Below are 13,099 nucleotides of genomic sequence, written 5' to 3' on the forward strand. Positions count from 1 at the left end.
AAGATGAACTTGAATGAATTTAGTTCATGGATAAGGCCCCTGGCTTTTATTTTAGCGTCAGCAAGGCAAGTTGTTTCGATAATCTCTTGTAAAGCTTGTGAAATGAGGGAGTATTTTTGTTTTACAGCAGCCACTGCTTCTACTCTGCAGGCCCATCTTGTGTTTGATAGTGAGTTCAAAGTCTTCAACTGGGATCCTACTTGTGAAATCTTCTCCATTACTGTATGTCACACAGGATTCCCCTCCATGAAGGCATAAAGAGTCTGAATAACACCAAAAAAATCAAAGACAGTTCTGTTTTGTTTACTTGAAGTGCATGCATCTACTAGGATGAGGTTCAAACAATGCACACAGCAGTGTACATAGAGTATTTCACTGTTTCTTTACATTTCATTTAAACTCCCGCAGTACATCCAGACTGATCGTAGATGCCCCATCAAAACAGATAGACATCACTGATGACCAGTTAATTTTAAGAATGCCAAGGATGTCATTTAGCTGGTCAAAAATAGACTGAGCATCAACTGTTAACACTCTCTGAACAGTCAGAAAATGTTCAACTGGACTATGTTTTTCATTGTCAAAATACCGCAACACAACGGACATCTGTTCATGGTGTTCACAGTCAGTAGTGTCGTTGGCAATTATTGAGACCATTTTTCCATGTGGTGAAGACACAATCTTTTGTTGCACAACGTTATGCAAAGGCCACAATTAAATCATTTTGGATGCAATTACTCAGACAGGTAGTGTTTCGAGGAGATTGTTGCACATGCTTTGCCATTACAGGATCGTATTTTTGGAGCATACTGACAAGATTTAGAAATAAACCTTTCTCAAAACTGTCAGCTTTTTCACCTGATGATCACTTTAGATAAGCTATTACCAGCTGGACAATGGGGTGGGAGGAGGTATTTTTTCATATTCTCTGTGTATGTATAAAGTCTGCTGCAGTTTCCACGGCATGCATCTGATGAAGTGAGCTGTAGCTCATGAAAGCTCATGCTCAAATAAATTGGTTAGTCTCTAAGGTGCCACAAGTACTCCTTTTCTTTTTGCGAATACAGACTAACACGGCTGTTACTCTGAAAGCTTTTTCATTGTGACCCCTGAATGGTCTCCCACCTTTCGCCAAACACAGAACAATGTCAGTCAGTCACTCCATTACAGTTTGGTTATGGCACCGTTCTTCTTGTTTAGACAGATAAGCCTGCTTGCCCTCATCCAACAATACATCAATAGGTTTCCCTTCATTAACACTTGACCATGAAGAACAGCTCAACCCATGAGATTTTGACAATTGGTGGTTTTAAAAACATTTGTTAGCCCTATGCCAGTTTCTGAATCCCTTATCAATAAATGCTGGATCAGTGTGACCTTTGTTTGTTGCATCATTAGAGAAGAAGAAACGGCAGTAAAAGCAAAATGCTGCATCCTTTGTTGAGCTATATTTTAACTACCTATACTGTTCATACCAATCGGACTGAAAACTTCTTTGTTTATTCCCTATTTTACTTCTAGGAAACATGCTCAATCTAGGCTGATAAGGACCTCTAGATAATCAAGACCGGCATTCTAATCTATTTTTTGGAATATCACAGACCGGGTCATCAGATGGAATGTTTAATGGCTTTGAATAGGAACTACACTGACCTGAACTAAGAGACAAAGTCTGTTTCTGTTGGTCATTACTCAGTTTATTGCACGCACTGGAACTGGTGGCAGCATTATCTTCATGTAAATTCTTAACCAAGGTATTTGCACTGCTATCGGCACATTCATTATAATTCAGTTTGTCTGCTCCTTTTCTTAACAACGAACCAATCCATATTTTAAAATTAAAAGGGGGTATAATACGATTGAATTAAAACATAAAGCCACGGGCTTGTTATGCTATTTCAGTAGAGTACACGCAACAAAGATTACAAACACTGTAGACACTGCGCTGGGCACACCTGATGTGGCCACTTGTACAGGTCAAATAATTTTCTAAAATAGTAGTCGGAGGAGGCGGGGAGGACCAACGGTAATGCGGCACCGCAGTAGTGGAGACGTATGCTGCGAGCGAACGCAGGCTTTCTATACCTTTCTACAACATCTATATAACACAATTTGGCGCTTATTGCATAATACAACAATCCATACTTTAAAACTAAAAGCGTATCATGCAATTAAATTAAAATTCAAAGCCACTTTTTTTCAGACATTAGGGCAGGGGTCTCAATCTAAAAATGACCATGAGGGCCCCATGAGGACTAGTGCATTGGCCCGAGGGCCGCATCACTGATACCCCCATCATTGCCCCCAGCCCTGCCCCTTCCATGAGGCCCCGCCCCGCCTCTTCCCACCCCTTCCCTGTCCCCCATTCCAACCCCTTCCCCATATTTTTCCGTCTGATTTTATAACCAAGTAGTTTTTAAGTGAGGTGAAACATGGGTATGCAAGACAAATCAGCCTCCTGAAAGGGGTACAGTAATCTGGAAAAGTTGAGAGCCACTGGTCTTGCAGGTTCCAGAGAAGCAGCAGTGTTAGTCTGTATCCACAAAAAGAAAAGGAGGACTTGTGGCACCTTACAGTCTAGCAGGCATTACATGGGCCTGCCATAGCACAGGGGGGCTGACCTTCTACTATTTCTTGCCACCCATTCCAGCCCTACATTTCACTGCAGTTTGTGCTACGCCACCATAAACCAGGATTTGTACTGGTGCAGCTTCCCCGCTGCTACAAACAGGCCCAGTATAGGCAGCGCCTGAGTTAGGGCAGCTGCAACTTGCTCCATTTATGCAGGCTCGTGCTTTGGCCGCGCCCCCGGAGAGGAAGCCCCTGTCCCAGTTCCACCTCAGCGGCCCCCAGCACCGCTCCCCGTGCGGCTGGTGCGCTGCCCCCAGCAACTCGCCCCGCCCCCAGCGGGCATTCTGTTACATTTACGCGGGCGCTGGGGGGGAGGGGCGCGGCGCGAGGCTCAATCTCGGCGCGAGCGGGCGGCGCCATGGAGCTAACGGCCCCGCCGCGGCCCTGGGCCTTCCTCTCGCTGGCGGCCGCGGCGCTGCTGCTGCCGGAGGCGGCGGGTGAGTGACCGGGCCCCAGCTTCGCCTGACCCCAAAGAACAGGGAGCGAGGCGGGGCCTCTCTCTCGAGTGACGTCAGCGCCCGCCTCGCCAAGAGATCCTCGGGCCGCGCCTCCTTGGCTCCGGCCAGCGGCCCCGCCTAGAGGCCAATTGACAGCGGCGTCTCCGCGGGCTGAGGGAGTCCGCGCTGCGCCTGCGCGCCGGACGCTGAAGGCTCAACCGGGCGCGCGCGCGCGCGCTTCCCTCCCCCGCCACGGGCCCGCCCGGACTGGTGCGATTGACAGCGCGAGGAACGTCCCGCGCGCCAGCGGGGCTCGGGGTGCGCGGCTGCCGGTCAGCTGCGTGTCAGTCATCCCAGGCGGTGCGAGGAGGAGGGGGCACCTGCTGAAAGAGCCCGCTGGGCCTGGCGGCTCCGGCTCCTTCGCCTCGCGTCGCTCCGCAGCGCTGCTCTGGTACAGGAGCTCCGAGGAGCAGCTTCGTGCTCGGTGAATTTTAAAATCGCCGAGTTGCTTAAGGTCCCTTGGCTGCCAGCTGGAAAGGTTGGCGGAGTTTTCCCTCACATGTCCCTCAAATACTGGTCAGACGGGCCGGTGACAGGCTCATGGCTATTCGGTCTTCTGCATTGCGGTCAAGCTGCTTGCCCTTGCATCTGTTGTATACAGGCTCTGCTACGACGGACGTGGCTTCCCTCCTTTGCCACACTCTTAATGGGGGATTCCTGGACCTGGGGGTGCAGTAGCACCCCTTGGCTTGAAGTAATTATAACAACCCAAATAAATGGTTTCCGCCTTCAGCGCCCTCACTATGCCCCAGCACCAGTCCCCTTAATAGGCCCCAAACTTTGTCATTACTCTTCTATTTGGTGCTGATCCAATTTTGATTATTCCTCCCCTTCTGAATGAAACAGCTGGTGAACTTTTCTTTTGCCAGACTCCTTTACTTGCTCATGTTAAAAAAACTAGTGGAGACCCACCTGTGGTGCTGCCAACTCAATTTTATCAAGATTCACGCTACTTGTGTTCTTAAAGGCTCAGCTTCTTGAGTTGTTATTGTATGAAACTCTCAGCTTTCTTTCTTTCTTTTTCAACGTAAATTTTTAGCCCTCCTGGTTCTTGATAAAGGCTTGAAAATGTACAATAAAGATTCAAAACCAGATGGCAAACAGGAAGGACCCAAAATGTGTATTTGGAATATCTCATGATTTTAAACCACTCAGAATTTTTGCACAGCTGGGATTGGGAAGCGGGTCACTTACTTTGGGAAGCATTTGAGTTGGACACATCTTCCTTTCTTTGTTTTTTGTCAAATGTTTGTGTGATTCTGTAATCTATCAACATGTCTTTTGACTCAAAATTCTCTTTGGCAGGAAAGCTATTAATTTGCAATCGATTTTACTTGTCATATAATTAAATGTACATGTAGTGCTGTATAAACTTATAAAAAGAAAGGGAGTACTTGTGGCACTTTAGAGACTAACCAATTTATTTGAGCATAAGCTTTGCATCTGATGAAGTGAGCTATAGCTCACAAAAGCTTATGCTCAGATAAATTGGTTAGTCTCTAAGGTGCCACAAGTACTCCTTTTCTTTTTGCGAATACAGACTAACACAGCTGTTACTCTGAAACCTGTATAAACTTATGTAACCCTTCTGCCAGATGCAGCCAGCAGCAACCAGGCAGGGTTCAATATCTAGGAGTTACTTTGCATTGATACAGAACCGGCTTGAATCCCAACCCAGTAACCTGGGAAATTTACACACCACCTCGGGCACTTCTGAGAGGCAATACTTCCCCAGTCGTAAGCACAGAGTCTGATTGTAGAAAAACTTTTAATAAAAGGAGGGAAGTAACTGCATTAATTTGGGAAAACACTGCAAACAGGGTTCATAAACATAAACCATGAGTAAACGACTCACCCCAAGTACAGTAACTCCTCACTTAATGTCTTGCAGATTAACATTATTTCGTTGTTACATCACTGATTTATTAGAAAACATGCTCATTTAAAGTTGTGCAATGCTCCCTTCTAATGTTTGGCAGCCGCCTGCTTTGTACACTGCTTGCAGGAAGAGCAGTCTTTTGTCTGGTGAAAAACATTTCCCTGGAACCTCCCCCCGCATTTACATTAATTCTTATGGGGAAATTGGATTCACTTAAAACCTTATTGCTTAAAGTAGCATTGTTTCAGGAACATAACTACAACATTAAGCAAGGAGTTACTGTAGGTTGGGCATTGTCTATGCCAGGTTAAACCAGCCTAGGAATGGCTCTTGATGAGAGTGTGTAGCCTCCTGGCTAGGGATACCTGTCACCACCCCTCTTACTTTTACAGTTGTTGGACATTTGAGCCTGTGGCTTAGCAAGATTCTTTCAACTGAGGGTGGCCCCCTCATTTGGGACAGGTTAAGCACAGTCCTGCTTTCCTGTATTCCTACAATAATTACAACATTGGTAACCATATTTCACTACCCCTGCATTCAGTACTAAGGTGATTTGTACCCAACACCAGACAAAGTTGATCACTTGGACACTGCTGTATCTGCTGAATATGTAAGCAAAGCAGGAGCAAACTGTATTTACATAAACACACCCAAGTGATTTCCCTTCCCAGCTAGCTGTCAGGGAAGCATTCATTCAGACCCTGCTTACACTTATAATAAAAATAGTAAGAAAAATTGTTGTATACTTTGATACCATATAGATAACCATTTGACTGAAAACATTAGCGAAGCATGCTTTCTGCTGCAGCATACTCAAAGGACTTCATAGTCATATATTTGAAAATATCCCCTTTCTATCCACTAAACAAAATTCATATCTCCCCCAACCTAAAAGTATGGTTAAATTAAACTCAGCAGTGCTTCAGTTATGTTTAGTGGCTATGATGTGGGCTTTATGCATGATACTCTGGTTTCATGTCTTAAATTTTCATCCCTGCTTAGTGATCAAAATGTGGAAATCATTTATCCTTGTTGTTCACAAGTAAATAGATGGACCGATGACTGCATGATATATTGTTTGCATTCTCCAGTAACATTGGCTGTTGGTTCAAATGTTTTCCTCTATCCTTACTATTCAGACCTTTGTCAATCTGGTTAAAGCATAATTTGAATACTTTAGAATTATTTTGTTTTCATTTTAAAGTTCCAGAGAAGATTAGCATTAAAGACTTTGTGAGTGTCTATCTCAAGCAAGCAGATAGGGGAAGTACTGTAAATCTTGAAAGACAGTTGGAATTCTAGGTTAGAAATTAGACCACTGTAATTTTAAAACTGGAAACATTTTCAGACTTCACTGACACTGGACTTTTCCAATACCATCATTCATTTAAAAAAAATAAAAAATCTAACATCTACAGTTAACTCAGAAGATGACTTCTGAACTTGCTTATTGCACTGCAGTATTGTTTGTCTTATAAGCCTTGGCCTTGGAAAAATCTGCAATTAAAAACAAAATTTGATAACTGGCCTTTGTCACAGTTCAGAGAAACTGCACCTGTATCCCCCTTCTATCATCCAGCAAGGGCACCCACTCTTAGGCTTTCAGCTCCCCAGCCATCACCTCTCTTGGGTGGAGACTCATGTCTCCCTAATGATCAGGATATTTCCAGGCTGCTGAGCTCCCCGACTACACTATGAATCCCCAAATAATACAGATTTTTACAGTAAGCATGCTTTGCCTTCTCTTCAGAGGCTATAAACAAAGTAATTACATACAGTTAAGAAGCAAGCACATTTATTCTTAAGGTGAAAGGCTTACAGAGAAAACAAAAGAACCTGCATGCAGGCTTATAAGCTTACCCCCTGACTCCAACAAGAACTCTGGCAGATGAACAGTCCCTCAAACCCCACCAAAGGGTTTTTCTGTGGTCACAAGTTCATAACACCTGTTAGATAAGAACTATCACCCCCATGAATCTGTGAGACACTCTTTGATCAAGTTTGGTCATCTGGTCTGGTCCTCATGTAACTGGCAATCAGCAGAAATTAGGTTTCTCCTCAGGCTGCAGCTGTAAAAGGATGGCTCTGGCGGTGGAAAGTTGCCTTCACCTTCCAAGTATTTCCTAGGAATCCCACTTAACATTGTTTGTCTAGCACGTTGTTTCAAAAAGTCCTTTGATGCTCATAACACTTGCAGTGTTTAAACTAGCACTGTGTAGAAAAAAGTAGGTCGACTTTGCCTCTGTGTCGTTCTGGGTGGTGGTGTTAGTGTATCAATGAAATGAGGCACTTACAGCAGCGGGAGACAAATTTAGGTTTGGGTGCATCCAAAACTGACAAAATGAGTCAACTTAGGTTGACCTAACTTGATAGTGTAGACCAGTCTGAAGAGTCTAAATAGAAGAATAGAATTGTTCTTAGAAGCAGAAACTAACCAGTCACCTCATGCATGGTAGGATCCAAATAAAGATTTATTACTAATTCATAGATTAGCATTGCAGGCTACTTCAGGTTTGAAGATTGTTCTCTACAGAAATAATAACTGCTAGACAGGTGATTTTAAAATAACAGTTTAAAATATAAGTAGGTTTTTGTTTAGAGGCTATGAAAAATCTGAAGTATTGCCTGCCATGCACTGCATCCTGATTATAATGAGTGGAGCTTTTACTGTACCAAAACATCATTGCAATAAATAGAGATCTTTCTATGAATCATGATCTTATCTAAAATTTGTAGAATTATCAAAAAATATGTAAATGTTTACAATTAAGTATATTAGTAAGGAATACCTTTATTAATGTTTCATCTCTTATGGAAGAAAACAAGATTTATGTGCGTCCCAACCATCAGGGAACAAACCAGTTTTGAAGTCTTAGTTAAGGTTCTGAATGACCTCCCCTTAACACCAGCACCTACCTGCCTATTTGGTCACCACCTAGAGCATTTTTACCAAGCTTGGGAGCATATTACACAAGACCGTTGGGTTTTAGAAATAGTTCAATCGGGCTATTCCATGCCTTTTACTTTTTGCCCCCCTACTCTACCCACCTCCCCGCCTTGGGTCTGTTCTCATGAGCACCTTATAAGACTGGAAGTAGATCGTCTGCCACAGCTAGATGCTGTGGAACCTGTACCAACACAATACAGAGGGAAGGGTTTTTATTCCCACTATTTCCTAACCCAGAAGAAAAGTGGTGGATGGCGACCGATAGTAGACATTTGAAAACTCAACAAATTCATATGCTCCCAAAAATTCAAGATGGTTACCTTAGGCACAATAATCCCAGCGCTGGAACAGGGGGACAGGTTTTCAGCCATCGACCTACAAGATGCATATTTTCACATCTCAATACATCCGGCTCACAAACGATTCCTCCGATTCACAGGGGGACACGATTGGGACTGTCCACAGCACTGAGGGTGTTCTCCAAAACCCTTGCAGTAGTCGCAGCTCACCTGCGCAAACAAGGGATCATATTTTTGCCATACTTAGATGATTGCCTTACCAAAGGACACTCATACACAGAGACAGAAACAATCACACAATAGACCATCAACCTCTTCCAAAGACTGGGGTTGCAAATAAACTTTCAGAAGTCACATTGATACCCACAGAACAACTAGAATTCATCAGGACACATCAGGACTCAACTCAAGCCAGAGCCCTAGCCAACAAACATCTCATAGATGTCAGTTACATCTGTCCACGAATCGAGGCATGGATGTGCCTATAATTACTAGGACACATGGCTGCCTCCATGTTCGTGGCAAAATACATCAGATTACACATGCGCTGTCTTCAGGGCTGGCTGCGTTCAGTATACAAACCCACCAAACAGCCTCAACATGGTGGTAACACCACCGACCAAGGTTTTAGCATCCCTACAATGGTGGACAAGATCAGAGAACATCTGCATAGGGGTTCCCTTTCACCACAGACCTCCTTCAGTCATGATCACAACAGATGCCTCCCTACGGGGCTAGGGGGAACACCTGGAGCACCACACGACACAAGGCAGGTGGTCGACATCGGAAGCATGCCTTTATGTAAACCTGCTAGAACTCAGAGCAGTAAGATACGCCTGTCTTCACTTCCTACCACTTATAAGAAACGAATCAATTCGAGTGATGACAGACAATGTCACATGTATATTCTATATCAACAGACAAGAGAGGGCACGATCCCACTCCCCATGCACTGAAGCCATGAGACTATGGAACTGGTGTATCCAACACCACATCGACATCTCAGCTTCTTACCAACCAGGATGCCAAAACACCACCGCCGACACATTAAGCAGATGGCTCTCACAAGAGCACGAATGGGAACTGAACCCTACAGTCTTACAACAGATATTCTATCAATGGGGGTTCCCATCTATCGATTTATGTGCCACAGCACAGAACCACAATTTTGTTCCAGGGGTGGGACTTGGTCCCCTATCCCTGGGGACACTTTCCTAATCTAGTGGGACTAGTATGCATTCCTACCGATCCCACTACTACACAGAGTCCTATGCAAGACCAGGGATGACAAAGCCAAGATCATCTTGATTGCTCCAGTGTGGCCCAGACAGACCCGGTACCCTTACCTGCTGCGTATGTCAGTTTGCCCTCCATGAACTCTTCCAATGAGATCAGACCTACTGTCACAGTCCGATGGTCAGATCCTCCATCCACAATTGGAGAAGCGCCATCTGAAAGCGTGGCTCCTCCATGGTTCCAATTACACGCGTTAACCTGTTCGGAGCAGGTTAAACACGTGTTTTTGAACAGCAGACGTGAGTCCATGTGCAATACTTACCTACAAAAGTGGAAACGTTTTTCCACATGATGCCTACATAAACGACTTACTCCCTGCACTACGCCACTTCCAGTAATGCTAGACTACCTTGTGGAGCTAAAGAACTCAGGTTTATCATTAAGCTCTATCAAAGCACATCTCGTGGCGATTAACACCTTCCATGACAAAATCGACAGATTCTCAACATTTACACATCCAACTACAAAACACTTCCTTGCAGGACTTCAGAACCTTTACCCTGAAGTACACTCTCCCACTCCCATGTAGGTTCTAAACTTAGTCCTCAGGGCACTCATGAGACCACCCCTTCAAACTCCTAACTGCCTGCTCCTTACTATACATGTCAATGAAGGTAGCATTCCTCGTTGCCATCACATTGGCTAGAAGGGTAAGCGAGATTAGCGCACTGATGGCCAATCCACCCTACATGATCCTTTTCAAGGATAAGATCACATTGTGACCTTACCCTAAATTCCTTCCGAAAGTGGCATCCATCTTCCACATCAACCAGCCTATACACCTCCCTATGCTCTACCCTAAATCACATAAATCCTCACAGGAGGCTTCATTACACACCCTTGATGTTAGGAGGGCCATAGCCTTCTACTGAGAACAAAACTTTTCGTAAATCCCCAAGTTCATTTTGACAACCAAATGATCCAGGGTACTGCGATATCCAAGCAACGACTTTCCAAGTGGATATCGGACAGTATCTAATCATGCTATCAAACCCATGACATAGAATCTTCTCCTGGGATCAGGTCCCATTCTACTCGTGCCATGGCAACACATCGTACCCATTCCAGACATTTGCAAAGCCACCACATGGGCATCAGAACATACTTTGTCCAAGCACTATGCCAGGGTGGATGCCATATTAGACCTTACTGTCCTTTCCGCTGCTACTATGCACACAACTCCAAAGCCTCCCCCCAACCATAGTGGGTACTGCTCTACATTCACCTGAAGTGGAGCACCCACAGGGACAGCACTCTAAGAAGAAGAGAGGGTTACACACCTTGTGCAATAACTGAGGTTCTTCAAGAGGTGTGTCCCTATGGGTGCTTCACTACCCAACCCCCTCCCCTCTACTTTGGAGTTCGACACGTGGACTCTACGGTAGAGAAGGAACCGAGGGGGTTGGGCTGTGCGTGCTCTGAAGAGACTCCAATGGCGCCACTAGACAGTTGCTGCTCATGTGCAACCTGACTAGGTGCTGCTACCGAAAATCTCCAATCAACATCCCTGGGACGCACTGTCACCTGAAGTGGAGCACCCACAGGGACACACGTCTCAAAGAACCTCAGTTACTGCACAAGGTGAGTAACCCTTTCTTACATGGATTCTATTTGAAGAGCTCTTATTGTAAAAATAGTTAAATATGAAACTAACATGAGGCACCTGGTTCTGATCTCACTTAAAAGCAGGGCTTCTGATTTTCAGTTTTAACCAATAAGCACTGATAAAACACCCCGATAACAAAAAAATAAAATTAGTGTTTATCCACTAAACTCTGGAAAAACACCAGAAATGGTTACTTGCATCTAAGGGTCTGTCTACACAGATCAATAATGCAGACTATAGGGATGTGATTTCTAAAGTGCGCTAACTTGTTGCACATTAATTAGTCCATGTAGATCTGCTGGTGCTTACCAAAGATTCCCTAATGCATTTTAATGTAGTGCTGTTTGAAGCAGCATTATGTTAAAGCACACTAGAGAACATTACAAAGAGACTACTCATTACAGTATATACAAAGAGGAAAGCCTTGAAAAAACCTGATTTTTGACATCTTAAAAAACCCTCAAAAATTGCAAAACATAAATATTGAAAAAATGAAATAAATAAGCCCCCCAAAACAGAAATCCTGTTTACAATGAAGTAACTACTATTGACTTCAATAGAGTTACTGTTAGTGTATATTGGAGCAAGTGAAATCAGAATCAGGTTTCAAGAGGCATCAGAATCAGCTACAGTGGAACACTGTAAATGTTCCCATTATTATTATTTGTATTAATGTAGCAACTAGGAGTCCTAATTATGGACCAGAACCCCACAGAGCTAGGTGCTGTACCACTGCAATTCAGTGACAACTCCATTTAAGAGGGCTGAGTGGGCAGCGATACTCAGAGAAAGGGCACATGATATAGATGTTAGAACAACATGAAACTTTGAACATTTACAAATCTGGAAATAGGTGGCTTTTAAGATTTGGATGTTACTGATTTCAGGCTGGTAAAAAGAGAAAATATAGGGCCTGGTTCTCCACTCTGTTATACTATTTTTACATTGATGTAACTTACACTGGCAAAAAAAAAAAAGCAATGGTATTGGAGAATTAGGGCATCTTCATTGGTTTGAGCTCTCTCTCTCTCTTTTTGGTTGCATTCCCACTTACTGAGGCTAACCAAGAATGACTTACTTTTTGGTGTACCATGAGAAAGGGGTGGAGATACATATCATGACTAACATTTGCCATTAAATTGAACCTAGGGTCCTTGTTGGTATGTATGGGTGAGCATAATTTTTATAACTTCTTAGACTTAGCGGCTGCGAATCACCAAGGAACGTTTATCCCTCTGTGTTACTGCGACTTGTCTTTAATATATAACTTTCCAGGATTCTTTAATTATTCTGTCTTTTCTCTTATAGCATTTTCTTATTAAACCCCCCTCCTTTTATTTGTAGTGTTTGCACCATTTTACATACAACACAGACCCCCAGGCTGCCCCTGTGTTGATGATTAAATCACTATATTTGTTGGAGTTTGTATAACACTTTGAAGATTAAAACTATGTATTTTTAATATATAGTTATGTCTAGCAATGCATGGATTATTTCCTCTTCATATAAGTTCTCACTGATATATATAACATTTTTATAACTAGAATTGCCAGGATGTTAGAGAGTATAAGTTTTTTTCAGTTCCTTATTAACTTAATTTAACATCTAAAATATTAAGATATCTTTTTAACTGTGAATGCACACTGTTCTCTATTGTAAAGAACTGGAACATCTGGTTGCATGGGAATTTGCTTTGTCAGGAATCAATTCTTGTAACCAGAAAGCTATTTTAAAACTACATTTAATTTAGGTCATGTATTTAACTTGTTCAGTATTGTGGATGTTAGTGTGTTTAACTGTATTAGACTATTACATTCTTAAGTCATCAGTCTCTTATTTAATTTAAAAGGACCCAACATAACTTCAAAGATTCCTCATGCACAAACTGGATGGTGGTGTATATGATTAACATGCTGCTGTTGCTAGAATTGAATTTTTAAGTGC

General features: G+C 43.2%; 1 protein-coding gene across 1 annotated transcript in view; it reads left to right on the forward strand.

Annotated features, from left to right (window-relative positions):
- Positions 1 to 2,989: 2,989 nt before the first annotated feature.
- The window catches only part of LOC140906142 (zona pellucida-binding protein 1-like), a 38,615-nt gene continuing 28,505 nt past the window's right edge, over positions 2,990 to 13,099 (forward strand). Inside the window, exon 1 of the mRNA XM_073329646.1 lies at positions 2,990 to 3,068. Within this exon, the coding sequence (XP_073185747.1) occupies positions 2,990 to 3,068 (79 nt within the window). The remainder of the gene's footprint in view (positions 3,069 to 13,099) is intronic.

Source organism: Lepidochelys kempii, chromosome 2, assembly GCF_965140265.1.
Source record: "Lepidochelys kempii isolate rLepKem1 chromosome 2, rLepKem1.hap2, whole genome shotgun sequence".
NCBI classification, from domain to species: Eukaryota; Metazoa; Chordata; order Testudines; family Cheloniidae; genus Lepidochelys; species Lepidochelys kempii.